Source organism: Molothrus aeneus, chromosome 29 (genome assembly GCF_037042795.1).
Source record: "Molothrus aeneus isolate 106 chromosome 29, BPBGC_Maene_1.0, whole genome shotgun sequence".
In the NCBI taxonomy this organism is placed as follows: domain Eukaryota; kingdom Metazoa; phylum Chordata; class Aves; order Passeriformes; family Icteridae; genus Molothrus; species Molothrus aeneus.
The window spans coordinates 225992-241440 of record NC_089674.1 but is presented as its reverse complement, the minus strand read 5'-3'; the positions used below and the strand labels follow the sequence as shown (position 1 = coordinate 241440).

Genomic DNA, 15449 nt, shown 5'->3' with positions numbered 1-15449 from the left:
GCCCTCGCGGGGCTCTCGGGGCTCTCCGGTACCGGGGCCGGTGCGCGGCGCGATGGTCCCGGCGGGGCCGCCCCGCTCCTGCCTGCTGCTGACGGCCGCGCTGCTGCCGCTGCTGCCGGTACCGGCACCGGGAGCGGCCCCGGGGCCCCCCGCGCTCACCGACGCCGAGATCGAGGAGTTCCTGCGGGGCTTCCTCGCACCCGGGGACGGCGGGGACCGGGACCGGGACGGGGACGATACCGAGCTGGGCTTCGGCACCGACCTCAGCACCGGCACCGGCACGGGTGAGTGATGGGCACCGGGATCCCGGGAACGGGACGGGGCTCCCCCGGGCCGGGCCCGCCCCGCTCACCCCGCTCGGCCGCCGCTCCCCCTCCTGTCCCCGCAGGCGCTCCGGGGTCGCTGCCGGAGCCGGAGAAACCCAGGAAGGGGAAGAAGGAAAAGCCCCCCAAGAAACCCAAGGAGAGACCCCGGGGGCCCAAAAAGGACAAGGACAAGGACAAGGAGCGGGGCAAGAACAAACCCCCCAAGAAACCCAAGGAGAAGCCACCAAAAGGCTCAGAAAACCCAGCAAAAAGCTCAGAAAAAAACCCAAAAAGCTCCGAAAAGCCCCCAAAAGGCTCAGAAAAGCCCCCAAAAGGCTCAGAAAAGCCTCCAAAAGGCTCTGAAAAGCCCCCAAAAGGCTCTGAAAAGCCCCCAAAAGGCTCCAAAAAGCCCAAGGAGAAGCCACCCAAGGCCACCAAACCCTCTGGCAAGAAGCCACCAGTGGCACCGAGCCCCCCCACTATCCAACAGCCCTCACAGGGCAAGGAGGATGGAGAGATACCCGAGTTCCTGGAGCCTTCTCACAAGGAGGAGGAGGAGGAGGATGGAGGTGTCCGAGGTGAGATTTTGGGGCACCCATCTTGCCCCTGGTGGGGTTGGGGGTCTCAGCCCAGCAGAGCTTCACCCACATCCTGGCAGCATCCAGCTGTGGCTGGCCGGGCTCTGTCCCCCTGGGTTTCCCCTCTGTCCCCCCACTTTCCTTCCCACTGTGGGGCTGGGGGGCCAGGACAGGGCCTGGGGAGGCCGTGCCAGCCCCTCGCTCTGTCCCTGTCCCCAGCAGAGCTGGAGGAGCCCCCAGAGAAGCGCTGGGGGCCGGGCCGGGAGGACTGGAGCCCTGAGCCAGGTGAGTGCCCAGCCCCAGGGCCACCACCCTGTGTCCTGGGGACGCTCCTCTGCAGGCCAGGGCCACCACTCTGCACACTGGGGCTATCTCCTTGTGTTGGGACTCCTTCCCTGTCCCCAAGTGCCACCTTCCTGCACCCCAATGTCACATCCCATCTCCCCAGGGCCATGCTCCTGCAACACGGGCCACCTCCCTGTCACCTTCCTGGACCCCTGTGTCACCTTCCTTTATCCCAGCACCATCTCCCTGCACCCAGTGCCATCCCCTGTGAGCCCCAGGGCCACCTCCCTCCACTCGGGGCTTCCCTCCCGTTCTCAGGTGCCACCTCCCTGCTGTCCCCTGCCTCACCCTCCGTGTCCCTTCTCCCCAGAGGTCCCCGAGGAGCCGGAGCCCCCCACCCTGGACTACAACGAGCAGCTGGAGCGGGAGGACTACGAGGACTGTAGGGAGCTGGGCTGGCACCGGGGGCACTGGGGGGCACCGGGGGCACTGAGGGCACTGGGCTCGTCCCCCTGCTCTCAGCACACTCCAGTGCCACCCTCTGTGTCCCCAGTCGAGTTCATCCGGCGGCAGCAGAAGCCCCCCAAGCCCCCGGGCAGGAGGAGACCCGAGCGGGTGTGGCCCCAGCCCGAGGAGACACGTACGTGGGGGGGGGGGCACGGGGCTGGCACCCCTCAGGGTGACCCTGGGGACGGTCCCCAGCCCTGGGAACCCAGGGTGACCTTGGGGGACAGTCCCCAGCCTTGGGTAACACTGGGGACAGTCCCCAGCCTCGGGAACCCAGGGAAGCAGAACTTTGGGGCAGCTGGAGCTGGGGTGGATGTGGGGACAGTGTAAGGGGTGCAGGGACCCTGTAGGGGTGTGAGGGTCTCTTGGTGGCACGGGGGTCCTGTGGAGACACAGAGAACCGTGCAGGGACATGGGGACCCAAAAGGGAAATGTGGGTGCCCCTGGGGGGTGCTGACCCCACAGAGGACAGAGGGAGCCCTGCAGGGACATGGGGCCCCTCTGGGGGCCCTCGCTGCCTCCCCATCTCCAGCACAGCCCCTCTCCCCGCCCCCAGCAGAGCCCGAGGAGCCCCCCCCGCGCCCCCCACCGCAGCCCCTCCCGCCGCCCCCCCAGCCCGGCCCCGTGACCGAGGGCGACTACGGCGAGGGCTTCGAGCCCCCGGACTACGACGACTGTGAGTGAGAACGGGGAGGGACGGGGAGCCCCAACACCCCCATCCCTGCCCCCCGTCTCCAGAAGGCTGCTCAGCCCCCCCTGTGCCCCCCAGGGTCCTACGGGCTGCCCCCCCCCACCAAGCCCCACGAGCACCCGGACAAGGAGGACGGAATGGAGACGGACGAGGAGAAAATCAGAGCCTGTGAGGGGGTGGAGGGGCTGGAGGGGGGGACATGTGGGTCCCAGGGTCAATGGCAGAGCCACAGGGAGGGTGGCATGTCCCTGGGCTGGGTTCCGTCCCCATGGTGGGTGTCAAATCCCCACGGTGGGTGGCACATCGCCAGGGCAGGTGGCACGTCACCAGGGTGGGTCACATGTCCCATGGTCAGTGGCATGTCCCTGAGACAGGTGACACATCTGCGTGGTGAGTGTCACCTCCCTGGGGTGGATGTCTCCTCGCCAGGATGGGTGTCATGTCTTCAGGGGTGGTGGCACATCCCTGGGGTGGGTGGCATGATCCCTGGGGTGAGTGACATGTCTGCATGGTGAGGGAGGTGGCATGATCCCGGGGTGGGTGTCACACCCCTGGCATCAGTGGCGCGTTCCTGGGGTGGGTGGCATGTCCCTGGGACTCGTGTAACCTCCCCAACAGCGAAGCCCAAGAAAGAGGAGGAGGAGGAGGAGGAGCGCTGGGCAGAGGAGAAGGGCCAGGACCGCAAAGGTGGGTGCTAACCCCCATTCCTGTCCCCTCACACCTGTCCCTGTCCCTGTCCCTGCCCCCTCACTGTGCCTTCTCCTTTGCCAGGAAAACCCAAAAAAACAGGAGGAAAGAAGTGGGATCCAGATGAGGAGGAATGGGCCCCTCCAGCAGAGAAGAAAAGTGAGCGTCCCCATTGTTGGGGTGACAGGGACACCCTGCTGGGGGGGATGAGCCCCTCACCCCCTGCTGTCCCCAGGGTGTCCCCCAATCGGGCTGGAGTCCCACCGCATCGAGGACGACCAGATCCTGGCCTCGTCCATGCTGCGCCACGGGCTGGGCGCCCAGCGCGGCCGCCTCAACATGCAGGTGAGGGTCACCCCCAGTGCCCGCCCCATGGCTACGGTGGCACCCCAGTGCCCACCCCACGGTCACAGTGACACCCCCCTGCCCACGCCCCCTCCCTCTCCCCAGGCGGGCCCCAACGAGGAGGATTTCTTCGACGGCGCGTGGTGCGCGGAGGACGACAGCCGCGCGCACTGGCTGGAGGTGGACACGCGCCGCATCACGCTGTTCACCGGGGTCATCACCCAGGGCCGCGACTCCCAGATCCAGTACGGCCACCTGGGGCTGCAGCCGGGGACCTGGAGGGGGCAGCAGCGTGGGGACCCCCGTCCCAACCTGTCCCTGTCCTCCCACAGCGATGACTTTGTCACCAGCTTCTACGTGGGCTTCAGCAACGACAGCCAGCACTGGGTGATGTACAGCAATGGCTACGAGGAGATGGTGGGGACTGTTCCGGGTGGGTGGCGGGGCAAACATGGGGAGAGACCCTCTGGGGTACATCTCTCCCTCCTGGCAGATGTTTTATGGCAATGTGGACAAGGACACGCCAGTGCTGAGCGAGTTCCCCGAGCCCATGGTGGCCCGCTACATCCGCATCTACCCCCAGCGCTGGAACGGGAGCCTCTGCCTGCGCCTCGAGGTCCTGGGCTGTCCCCTCTCGGGTAACAGTCACCCCAAAGCAGCCTGGGGGCCACGGGGGTGGGACCTCTGCAGCCATCCCCCGCTGCTCTGTCCCTGTCCCCTCCACAGCTGTCAGCAGCTACTACAGCCAGCAGAACGAGGTGACCTCCACGGACAACCTGGACTTCCGACACCACTCCTACAAGGACATGAGGCAGGTAGGCACTGCTGGGGGCTGGGATCCTCTGTAGGGGATGGGACGCCCATGGTGGTGGCATCCTCTATGAGGAGTTGGCACATCTTTGGGGCACAGCATTCTCTGTGGTTGTGGGCACTTCCATGGTGGTGAGCATCTTCATAGGGTGGGACCCTCCATGGGCATGGGATTCTCTGCAGGGTGTGGGCTCGTCCCCCCAAGCACTGCCCCATGTCTCCCCACCCTGCAGCTGATGAAGGTGGTGAATGAGGAGTGTCCCACCATCACCCGCATCTACAACATTGGCAAGAGCTCACGGGGGCTGAAGATCTACGCCATGGAGATCTCTGACAACCCGGGCGAGCACGAGACGGGTGAGGGAGGTGTGAGGGACCGGGGCCCCCAGCCACGGTGCCGGGTGTTTGCTGACCCTGCTGGGCCCCTCCAGGTGAGCCTGAGTTCCGCTACACGGCGGGGCTGCACGGCAACGAGGCGCTGGGCCGGGAGCTGCTGCTGCTGCTGATGCAGTTCCTGTGCAAGGAGTACCAGGACGGGAATCCCCGCGTGCGGGGCCTGGTCAGCGACACCCGCATCCACCTCGTCCCCTCCCTCAACCCCGACGGCTACGAGCTGGCCCACGAGGCGGTGAGGGGGCCACGGGGCAGTGGGATGGGGCAGGGGAGCAGCAGGGGAGGATTTGGGGTGCTGGGATGGGCTGTGGGGCAGTGGGATGGGATGGGATGGGATGGGATGGGATGGGATGGGATGGGATGGGATGGGATGGGATGGGATGGCAAAGCAGTAGGATGCAGCCCTCATAGCTCACCACTGCCCTGGGCTGGCTGCAGGGCTCCAAGCTGGGCACCTGAGATGTGTCAGGGAAGGGGATGGGACCTGGAGCAGTGGGATGGGACACAGGTGGTGGCACACAGCCCTCCTGGACTCACCAGTGTCCTGGGCTGCCTGCAGGGCTCTGAACTGGGCAACTGGGCACTGGGTCACTGGACAGAAGAGGGCTTTGACCTCTTTGAGAACTTCCCCGACCTGGCCTCGGCACTGTGGGCAGCCGAGGAGAGGCGGCTGGTGCCCCACCAGTTCCCCAACCACCACATCCCCATCCCGGAGCACTACCTGTCCGAGGACGCGGCGGTGAGTGTGGCACAGGGCACAGGGGCGGGGACAGGGTGGCAGGGGGTGACACCTCATGCCCCGTGCCTGCCTCACAGGTGGCAGTGGAGACACGAGCTGTCATGGCATGGATGGACAAGAACCCCTTCGTGCTGGGAGCCAACCTGCAGGGTGGGGAGAAGCTGGTGTCCTTCCCCTTCGACACGGCCCGGCCCAGCCCCCCGACACCAGCAGCTGCCCCCCGCGCGCTGGACTACGAGGACGAGCGGCCTGAGCTGCAGGAGACCCCCGACCACGCCGTGTTCCGCTGGCTCGCCATCTCCTACGCCTCGGCACACCTGAGCATGGCCGAGACCTTCCGCGGGGGCTGCCACGCGCAGGACGTCACCGACGCCATGGGCATCGTGCAGGGCGCCAAGTGGCGGCCCCGGGCTGGCAGTGAGTTGGGGACAGGGGCCTGGCTGCCCCCCAACCTGGCCACTGGCAGGTGAGCGAGGGGCTGGGTGGGCGTGTCTGTGCTCTTGCAGGTATGAATGACTTCAGCTACCTGCACACCAACTGCCTGGAGCTCTCTGTTTACCTGGGCTGTGACAAGTTCCCACATGAGAGCGAGCTGCAGCAGGAGTGGGAGAACAACAAGGAGTCTCTGCTCACCTTCATGGAGCAGGTGTGTAGTGGGGCATGACCACAGCTGCCCCAGATGTCCCACGCAGTCCCACTCATCCCTCTCCCTCACTCAGACCCACCGGGGAATCAAGGGCGTGGTGACAGACCAGCAGGGAGAGCCCATTGCCAACGCCACCATTGTGGTGGGGGGCATCAACCACAATGTCAGGACAGGTAGGTGCTGTGAGGAGCTGGCAGGGCGCTGGCAGCACCGTGGCACCCCCAGCCCACCTGCTGCCCCCCAATTGCAGCCAGCGGCGGGGACTACTGGCGCATCCTGAACCCGGGCGAGTACCGCGTGTCGGCGCGGGCCGAGGGCTACAACCCCAGCGTCAAGACCTGCCACGTCCTCTACGACATCGGGGCCACCCAGTGCAACTTCGTCCTGTCCCGCTCCAACTGGAAGCGCATCCGGGAGATCATGGCCATGAACGGGAACCGGCCGATCCGCCGCGTGGTGCCGGGCCGGCCCATGACGCCCCGCGAGCGGCTGCGCCTGCGGCTGCGGCTGCGGCACCGCATGCGGCTGCGGGAGCAGCTGCGGCTGCGGCGCCTCAACGCCACCACCACCACCACCGGCAGCCCCACGGGCCCCCCCAGCACCGCCCTGCCCTTCCCCTTCAGCAGCACGGCCTACACGCCCTGGAGCCAGGAGCCGCCCACTGCCGGCACCTGGGAGATGGACACCGAGACAGAGGTGGTCACCGAGCTGGTGACAGAGACGGAGGGCTGGGAGCTGCACACGGGCACGGCGCAGCCCCTCACCACGGCTGAGACCTACACCATCAACTTTGGGGACTAGGGACACTGCAGTGACCCCTCACTCTGCTCCAAGCCACGGTCGGACGCTTTGGCATCCGCTTCCAACACCTTCCCTGAGCCCAGGCAGCTGCTCCAGGTGGGCTCCAGCCCCTCACCTTGCTGCTTCCAAGGACTGCAGGCATTGTTGCCAACAGCTGGCTGCTGTCAGGGACATGCTACCCCATCCCTCGGAGCTGGGCAGTGCCAGCCCACTGCCCGTGTCCCAGTGGGGTGGCAGGGTGGTACTGCTCTCCTGGGCAGGGCCCATGGAGGCGGGCACAGCCTTTCTCCCCTCCATACAGTTTTTGTTACACAAATAAATCAAGTTATATTGATACGAACATCTGGTCCCTCCAGTGCTTCCCCAGCTCCGTTGCCCCTCCCAGACAACAGAGAACGACAGTGGGTGCCAGGACCCCTTGAGCGGTGGGGGCTTGTGCAGTCTGTGCCCTCCCTGTGGTCAGTGTCCAACTTCCATGTCCCCGTCCTCAGTGTCAGCCCCGAAGCTGGAGAAGGTGATGGGCTGGCAGCTGAGGTCGCGCAGGTTGACGAGGCAGGCGGTCTGTGTGGCACTGAAGTCCGGCACCATCACCAGCAGCACCCGCTGCCCCTCCTTCCCTGCAAGCACAGGTGGGTGTCAGGCAGAGGAGCCCCCCGGCAGCCCCAGGAGGGTCTGGGGGTGCTGTGAGACCCACCTTGGAGCAGCTTGGACTGGAAGCGGGGCGCGTTGCCACAGAAGTAGACGTGAGGGCACTCGGTGAGGATAAACGGGTCGGATTTGTAGAACGGGTAACAGCCTGGGGAAGATGGGAATTAGGGGGGCAGCCCCTGGCAAAGCCCCCTCACTCAACAACCCCCCAGCCCTCACCATACCCAGGGTGTCTGGGGCTGTGGGGCTGATGTGTCCTGCCAGCAGTGTCCACTCCAGGATCTCCAGGTAGTCATCCATGCTGCTGTACTTGAAGATATCACTGATGTTCTGTCCCGATGTCCCTAAAAACCTACATTATGGAAGAGGGGGGGGAGCTTTAGATGCTGGGTGTGCCGGGACGTGTCCCTCGGTCCCACGGCACTGAGAGCCAGCAGAGCTGGCAGGTTTGCCTACCTGACCCCGTCCAGGCTGGCCTGGTAGGGGTTGGTGACGAGGCGCAGCGTGGCGTAGGCGCTGGCCAGGGGCAGCATGCAGCGGTGCAGGGGCTGCTGTGGCAGCGTGTAGTTGGTGGGGTCAAACTCGCCGGGCATCACGTCCACGGGCACGGAGGTCTGTGGGCAGAGTGGGATCAAACCTCCCTCCAAGGGGGCTCAGGGAAGAGCCCTGGTGTCACTGCTGCTCCTTTTCCCCAGGACACCCCACTCAGCTCTACCAAGGATCCCAGGAGAAGGATTTGGAGCTGCCTCCCCATGTGGGGTGCTCAAAGGGAAGCTGGGTGCTGGGGAAGGGGGTTCTGCCACCCTGCACCCCAGACTGCTACCCCACCTCAGGAACAAGGCTCCCTCCCCCAGAGGAACCCGACTTCCTGGCCAACCCCGAGCACTCACACAGAGCTGCAGCAGGATCTCATCCAGCATCTTCACAGCCTCCACACTTGCAGCCTGTGTCTTCTTGGTCAAGTACTTGGCCTGGGTAAGTAGAAAGACAGTGAGGGACAGCCCTGCACCCCCTCTGCCCCCTCCCCACACCCTCCCAGTGCCCCAGGTGAGGCCACAGCCCCCTCCTTGCCATACCTTGTTGATGGTGTCCCGGCTCTGGGTGTTCTGGCTCAGCAGATTCCCGGCCAGGATGACACGGGTGATGTGAGCAGCGCAGCTCTGCTCGCCCTCTGCACCCAGCTGGCCTGTCACCACGTCCACCAGCAGCTGAGTGCTCAGCAGGGCCTCCCCACTCATGCTGCCCAGCCCCAGCCCCGAGGCCAGCAGCACGAACCTGCACGGATGGAGAGGCTCAGTGTGCCACACTCCCAAACCAAGGGGCTCAGAGAGCCGGGGCAGGGGGCCCAGACCCCCTGGCAGCCCCCCTGGCACGAGGGGCTCAGGGATGCAGCAGGGATAGTGCCAGCCCCAGTGCTGCTGCTGCTGCTGCCGCTGCCTCACCGGTCGGAGCTGGGCCCGCTCCAGGGCAGGGGGGGCGGCAGGTCGGCCAGGCAGTGATCCTCCACCAGGAACCTGCCATCCTCTTCCTCACGGCCATACACAGCCACAATGGTCCCTGTGGCACAGCAGGCAGGCACTCAGCCCCAGCCAGCCCCTGCAGAGCCACCAGAGCCACGCTGGCCCTCACCTGTCACCAGCCTCTGCACATCAATGGCTCCATCCAGCTTGATCCTCTGCAGCTCATCCTCCAGCATCAGCTCGTCACAGGGCTGGATGTACTTGGGCAGGGGGGGCTGAGGCACCAGGTTGTGCTGCGAGGGCACAGGGACAGCTCTGGTGGCCTCGGCAAGGACCAGCAGCCCCCAGGGACCTCCCCAACCCCAGCCCCCCACCACCAGTACAGCCAGCACCCCAGCTGGGGGGCCTGGAGCTGGAACCCCCTGGAGGGGCTGGTTTCACTCACTGAGATAGAGTGGTGGTAAGTGGATGGGGGGACAGATGGACAGGGGGTGGGTTTAGACTGGATATGGGGAAGGAATGTCCTGAATCCCTGGAAGTGTCTAAGGCCAGGTTGGACAGGGCTTGGAGCAACCTGGGCAAGTGGAAGGTGTCCACACACGTTGACACCAAGAGGTGGCACCAAGGTGGCATCCAGGGCCAGGCCATCCTGCTCAAATCTCTGCCAGTTCCCTGGCTACAACAAGCACGGGGAAGCCCTGGTGAGCTCTCAGGTGTGCTGGCACAGCCCCTGAGCTGTGCAGAGGGGGGTGAGCCCATTACCTCCTCGCTGATCTCCTGCAGGATGGAGGGCTGGAGCTGCATGGCCTTGAAGAGCGTCCCCACCACGCAGCACTTCTCTCCCTCCTGCAGCTCCGAGAGCCTCCGCAGGGCAATGTCATCCCCTGTGGAGACACGGGGGTCAGCTCAGTGGCCCTGGGGTGGCGGCGGGCAGGGGCAGAGCTGGCGGGAGCAGCTGCAGGGCCCCGGTGCTGGGGAACGTTGGGAGCCTCCTGCCCCTCCTCTCCTCGAGGCACGGCGCCCAGCAGACATGTGTGGGCCAGATGGGGCCGAGGAGCATTCCAGAGCCTGCAAGCCTGCAGGCATTTCCTCTGTGCTGGGGGGAGAGCTGGGTCACCATGCTGTGCTCAGCTCCCACTAACAGCTCTGCCCGGGAAGGGCCCAGGATGCACCCTGGGCATGGGGGGCTGCTGCTCCTGCTCTCCACCCTGGGGACGACCCCAACAGGAACCCACTCAGCACCCCCAAACCTGATCTCTGCCAAGGCCAGATCTTCTGCCCCAGATACCTGCTGGAATTCAGGATCCCCATCACTGCCAGAGAAGGTTCTGGCATGCTGACAGGGCCCTGGGCTTTAGGCAGGGATCCACAGGGGATGTAGGCTGGGAGACGAGCAAAAAACTCCCTCATCACAAGGTGAGCCCAAAACTGGGGACCCAGAGGTGCTCCAGCCCCATCCAGTGCGTGTCCTCCCATCCAGGATGTGGCTGTGGGACTGTCATTCCTCATTTAACCTAGCCTGTGAAGTCCATCCTGAGCCTCACAGAAGAGTGAGGAACCTGCTTCTGGTCTCCTCTCCCAAAACAACACTGCCTGCCCCAGCTCCTCGTCCTGTCTGGGTGACATTTCTCTTCCCCAAAACCCCACTTTGCTCATCACGTGCTGCTGAATGTGACTCTTGTCCTAGGGAGAGCACCCCGCTGCCATCGCTGGCACCCCACACTGGAAACAAGGCTTCCCGAGCCCAGGAATGCAAACACTCTGAGTCAGAACAAAAACAATCCCGTTGAAGTTTCTTATTTTTGGCTCAAGCTCCCCAAAATGTGTGTTTGGGGGGAGGGGGCTGTGCTCTCCAGATTTCTGCCTGCAGGCACTTCCTGCTGGGAGACAAAACCCCAAAATCTGGTCCCATCCCAGGACTCTGGGAGGTGGAGCTTTACAAACCACTGGGTCCTGTCACACTTGGCAAAGCCCAACCAAGGAGGGACATCCGCAGTGGGACCAGCACTGGCTTTGCCTCCACACAGCCCACGGGGCTGGGGAGAGCACAAGAACTGTGCTGGCCCAAAAGCTCCCACTCAAGGGGTTTTTGCCCATAGAAGGGCAAAGCTGAAAGAAATTTGATCTCAGGCCGGGGAGGGGGGGCAGTGTTGCTTCATCCTGCGGATGGAAACTCTGAGCGAGGGTCCCACCCGCAGAACCACAACCCCCCAGGATAGGAAACAGCCCCCCCAGCACAACCAGCACCTCTCACCCCCCCTGCACCCCACTTCCTGGCCTGGGCCCCCCAGCCCCACCCTGACAAACCTCACACTCAGCTCCTGCTCCCCAAAGCGTGTGGGGGGACGTGACAATCGTGGTGTCCCTGCCCCGGGGCAGTATTTTCCCTGGGGCAGTGTTTTCCCCTTCCCTGGGGCAGTGTTTTCCCCAGGGCAGCGTTTTTTGCAGTGTTTCCCCTTTCCCCTGGCAGTGTTTTCTCCTGGGGCAGTGTTTTTCTCAGCGTTTCCCCTCTCCCCCTGGGCAGTGCATTCCCCCGGGCAGTGCGTTCCCCCGGGCAGTGCGTTCCCCCAGGCAGTGCGTTCCCCAGGGCAGTGCATTCCCCCAGGCAGTGCGTTCCCCCGGGGCAGTGCGTTCCCCGGGGCAGTGCGTTCCCCGGGGCAGTGCGTTCCCCAGGGCAGTGCGTTCCCCTCTCCTCGGGGCAGTGCGTTCCCCTCTCCCCAGGGCAGTGCATTCCCCAGGGCAGTGCGTTCCCCTGGGCAGTGCGTTCCCCGGGGCAGTGCGTTCCCCTCTCCCCGGGGCAGTGCGTTCCCCGGGGCAGTGCGTTCCCCGGGGCAGTGCATTCCTCAGGGCAGTGCGTTCCCCCGGGGCAGTGCGTTCCCCAGGGCAGTGCGTTCCCCTCTCCCCCGGGCAGTGCGTTCCCCAGGGCAGTGCTCCCCTCTCCCCCGGGCAGTGCGTCCCCGCTGCTCACCCCAGCGGCCGCGGGCGCGGCGCTCCAGGAGGGGCCGCATGCCGGCCAGGCGCACGGCGTACACGTGGGCGTACTGCCGGCAGAAGCTGCGCTCGCCCAGCCGGAACGGCTGCGACAGGTCCGAGTACCCCGCCACGGGCACCCGGGGGAAGGTGGGGGGCTGGCCCGAGGGGGGGGCCAGCAGCCCCTGCGCCGTGGGGGCCGCCTGCTCCGAGAACATCCTCGGGGGAGCGACCGCGGGTCTGCAAAACAAACCGGGGAATTGAGAATGTGAATCCGGCCCGGTCCGGCTCTGCAAAACAAACCGGGGTTATTGAGGGTCTGGGTCCGGCCGGGCCACCACTGTTACCCCAAGGAACAATAGGCCCCCCGAAAATGATCCTCACACCCCCAAAATACAAACCGCGCCTGGGTCTGACCCTCCCTGTGCACGCTGCACCCCTCGGCCCCCCTTCCTCCCACCCAGGGCACCCCCAAACCCATCCTGGCGACCCTCAGCACCCTTCCTCCCCCCCAGCACCCTCAGCCCCCCTCTCCTCCCACCCAGGGCATCCCCAGACCCATCCTGGTGATCGCACCATCCTCTCCTACGATCTCCCCCCGAGCAGGACGCCTGAAGCCCCCACAAAGTGCACCTCGGCCACCGGATCCCCCGCAGGGCCCTCTCCCAAAGGGACCCAGGCCCTGCACAGCCCCCTGGTCATGCCCAGCACCAACGGCCCCAACAAACACTCTCCGTCTGGCACGAATCCCCTCCCCGCGGCACCGGGAACCCCCCCAGGCCACAAGAGCCCCCCCAGGCTGCGGCCCTCACAGGACCCCCCCAGCCGGGTCTCCCCCGCTCCCAAACGGGCACAGCCGCTGGGCCGCGGCCCGGGGCTCCCGCCGGTGAGGGGTCCGAGGCCGATCCGTACCGGAGGGGGGGGTCAGATGCCGGTCCGTGCGGGGTCAGGGGTCAGGGGCCGGTCCGCGCCGGGTCAGAGGTCGGAGGGTCGCCGCCGGTACCGGGGCCCGCCATGGGGGCGGGGCCGCGGCGGGAAAAGGCGCGAAGGCCGCAAACACGGAAGCGGTGCGGCGCGAGGGGAAGTGACGTCAGAGCCGCCGCGGGAACGGCGGCGGGCCGGGGGCGGCGGCGGGCCGGGGGGGGCTGGGGGGGGCGACATGGCGGGGACCGGGACAGCGAGAGACACCGGCACCGACCCGAACCCATGGGGTGAAGGGCACACCGGCACCGACCCCCGAGGGGACACCGAATCCTTGCGCTCCCCAGAGCCCGGAGGGGTCCCGGGAGGAGCCGGGACGGTCGGCCAGGCCCTCCCCCCCCCAGCTCTGGGGCAGCGGCCCTGAGGGGCGAGGCTCGGGGGGCTGAGCTCCCGGTGAGGCTGGGGGTGCTGAGTTCCCCGTGTCCCCCCGGGGTGCTGGGGGTGCTGAGCTCCCCGTATCCCCCCGAACCCCTTCCCGCGGGGGTGGAGCTGTGAGGCAGGAAGGGCCCTGGGAACAGCTGTGCTCAGGTTTAAGGGGTTTTGGGGTTTTGGTCCCCCACCCCCACAGCCCGCGGCCCCGCTATAAAAGGGGTCAGCACGCAGGCAGTCACCACGGCCAGGCACTGTCGCCTGCTGTCACCGGCTCAGCGGGCTCACCATGGCTGCCACCCTCCTGCTGCTGTTGCTGCTGCTGGGAGGTACCGGGACCCTCCTGCCTCCCCGGGGAGACGGACAGGACACATAGGGACAATGGGGATGGCAGCCTGTGTGCCTGAGTTGGGAGGCTGGAGTCTGTGTGGGGAGCTGTGTGTGCCAGGGATGGGGTCTGAACAGGAACAGGCACTCAGGGGTGTGGGGAGGAGGACAAGGGGACAGGCAGGAGGGATGGTGGGGTGTGGTGGGAACAAGCACCTGGGGGTGGCAGGGATGGGGTCTGCCTGAGGACCCAGGGATGATGGACACGGTGCCCATGTTGGCACTGGCACCTGGGGACGTTTGGGGACATGGGGACCTAGGAATGGTGGGAACAGAAGGATGTGAGTACAGGCAGGAGGGATGGTGGGGATGGGGCTGAGTACCTGGGGCTGGTGGTTTAGGGTCTGGGCACCCACCCTGCAGCCATGCTCACCATCCTGTCCCCTTGCAGCAGCTCAGGCCACGGCCCCCTCGCCCTGCCAGGGTGACCCCAGCTCCTGGTGCTGGGACACGGCCACGGTCACGCGCTGTGGCTGGGAACAGCAGTGCCAGTACCTCCAGGACAGCCTGGCCCTGGTGAGCACCCCAGCCCCGAGCACTGCCAGGGCCACCTGGGGCTCCAGGCAGCCCTGAGGGTCTGTGTGTCCCCACAGGGGGATGTGGCTGATGGGGACAGCGTGGCTGATGGGGACAGCGTGGCACAGGGCAGGAGGTTGAAGTGCAGCCTGTGCACCAAGGTCCTGAAGAAGATACAGGCGCTGGCAGGTGACGACCCTGATGAGGTGAGGAGTGATGAGGGCCTGGGGGGCCGGGCTGGGGGGCCTGTCCCTGTGTCCCCCTGACCTGTGGTGGCTTTGGCAGTCGGCAGTGCAGGCAGCTCTGAAGAAGGGCTGCCGGGCACTGGGCCGGTCCGTGGGCAAGAAGTGCCAGAAGCTGGTGAGCAAGTACCAGGAGCAGATCAGTGAGGGGCTGCAGAACGGGGACCTGCCCCAGGACATCTGCGCTGCCATCGGCATCTGCCGCTCCTGAGCACGGTCAGTGCCCACCTGCATCCTGATCCTGCATCCCATGGGCTGATCCTGCACCCCACATCCTGCGTCCCCATCCCATACCCCATGTCCCCTGCCCTGTGTCCTGCACCCCGTATCCCTATCCTACATCCTGCCCCCATATCCTGATCCTGCATCCCACAGGCTGATCCTGCACCTCCCATCCTGCATCCCCATCCCATACCCTGTGTCCTTCACCCCACATCCTGCACCCTACATCCTGATCCTGCACCCTGCATCCTGATCCTGAACCCTGCATACTGCACCCCACATCCTGATCCCATATCCCCCCTCTGCATCCCACACTTTGCACTCCACGTCCCTTACCCCAGACTTGCTGGAGGGGTGGGAGTGTGCTTAGTGTTTCAGAACCTTCCCTGCTGCACTCGGTAGGGTGGGGGTGAGCCAGGTCACCCCCCAGTGCGTGGTGGAGCAGGGGGAGGGCTGGAGGAGCTGCTTCCACTGGCCCCTGACTCACCCCCTGCTCTTTCCTTTCTCCACAGGCACAGCCCCGAGTGCCCCCAAACCTGACACCCCTCCACCCCCGATGCCCCCACAGCCCAGCCATCCCCTTCCCCACAATAAACTCCCTCCTCTGGCTCCAGGGTCTCGCTTGTCTGCCCTGGGGGGACACGGTGACAAGGGTGAATGGCACCAGGCACTGGCAGGGGACAGCCTGGCCCTGGCCTGCCCCCAGCAGGGCCACGGTGACATCAGAGGCGCCAGCGGGAGGGTGGGGATGTGTCTCATGTGGGCTAGGGTGAGCGGTTACCTTCACACACCCGGGTGGTGCTGGCTGTCCCTGTCCCCTCCCCGTGCACCCCATGCCTGGCACTGCATCTGTCCCTGGCACTGTCA

The 15449-nt window shown here is 65.9% G+C and overlaps 3 protein-coding genes across 4 annotated transcripts; 2 read left to right on the top strand and 1 right to left on the bottom strand.

Moving 5' to 3' along the window:
• Positions 1-52: 52 nt before the first annotated feature.
• On the top strand, positions 53-7127 carry AEBP1 (AE binding protein 1). The gene is made up of 21 exons (XM_066567481.1): positions 53-284; positions 389-883; positions 1103-1168; positions 1539-1610; positions 1722-1808; positions 2232-2351; positions 2445-2534; positions 2985-3053; positions 3138-3212; positions 3289-3398; positions 3504-3643; positions 3731-3815; positions 3892-4036; positions 4125-4213; positions 4442-4565; positions 4640-4836; positions 5161-5340; positions 5418-5757; positions 5847-5986; positions 6060-6159; positions 6237-7127. The coding sequence occupies exons 1-21, from the start codon at positions 53-55 to the stop codon at positions 6785-6787; spliced, it is 3507 nt and encodes a 1168-aa protein (XP_066423578.1). The 3' UTR covers positions 6788-7127.
• Positions 7071-12919, bottom strand: POLD2 (DNA polymerase delta 2, accessory subunit). Its single transcript, XM_066567475.1, has 11 exons — positions 12778-12919; positions 11864-12105; positions 9658-9779; positions 9065-9188; positions 8878-8992; positions 8512-8710; positions 8326-8406; positions 7892-8049; positions 7660-7787; positions 7482-7583; positions 7071-7404 (listed from the first exon to the last, which is right to left on the bottom strand). Exons 2-11 carry the CDS (start codon positions 12081-12083, stop codon positions 7247-7249), a joined length of 1407 nt encoding a protein of 468 aa, XP_066423572.1. The 5' UTR covers positions 12084-12105; positions 12778-12919; the 3' UTR covers positions 7071-7246.
• A 113-nt stretch (positions 12920-13032) lies between these two features.
• LOC136567721 (antimicrobial peptide NK-lysin-like) lies at positions 13033-15191 on the top strand. Of its 2 annotated transcripts, none has more exons than XM_066567414.1 (5): positions 13033-13544; positions 13997-14118; positions 14196-14324; positions 14404-14576; positions 15095-15191. In XM_066567414.1, the coding sequence occupies exons 1-4, from the start codon at positions 13505-13507 to the stop codon at positions 14569-14571; spliced, it is 459 nt and encodes a 152-aa protein (XP_066423511.1). In that variant the 5' UTR covers positions 13033-13504; the 3' UTR covers positions 14572-14576; positions 15095-15191. The 2 variants fall into 2 exon arrangements, with proteins under 2 accessions (XP_066423511.1, XP_066423510.1); XM_066567413.1 differs by having other exon boundaries at positions 13994-14118.
• The last annotated feature ends 258 nt before the right edge of the window (positions 15192-15449 follow it).

Coding starts and splice junctions, on each gene's coding strand:
- LOC136567721 (XM_066567413.1), top strand. CDS start 13,505: ATGGCTGCCACCCTCCTGCTGCTGTTGCTGCTGCTGGGAG. Junction 13,545..13,993: donor GCTGTTGCTGCTGCTGGGAG/GTACCGGGACCC, acceptor GTCCCCTTGCAG/CAGCTCAGGCCACGGCCCCC. Junction 14,119..14,195: donor TCCAGGACAGCCTGGCCCTG/GTGAGCACCCCA, acceptor GTGTCCCCACAG/GGGGATGTGGCTGATGGGGA.
- AEBP1 (XM_066567481.1), top strand. CDS start 53: ATGGTCCCGGCGGGGCCGCCCCGCTCCTGCCTGCTGCTGACGGCCGCG. Junction 4,214..4,441: donor CCTACAAGGACATGAGGCAG/GTAGGCACTGCT, acceptor CCCACCCTGCAG/CTGATGAAGGTGGTGAATGA. Junction 4,837..5,160: donor ACGAGCTGGCCCACGAGGCG/GTGAGGGGGCCA, acceptor GGCTGCCTGCAG/GGCTCTGAACTGGGCAACTG.
- POLD2 (XM_066567475.1), bottom strand. CDS start 12,083: ATGTTCTCGGAGCAGGCGGCCCCCACGGCGCAGGGGCTGCTGGCCCCC. Junction 8,711..8,877: donor AGCGGGCCCAGCTCCGACCG/GTGAGGCAGCGG, acceptor CCATCCGTGCAG/GTTCGTGCTGCTGGCCTCGG. Junction 8,050..8,325: donor AGATCCTGCTGCAGCTCTGT/GTGAGTGCTCGG, acceptor CTCTGCCCACAG/ACCTCCGTGCCCGTGGACGT.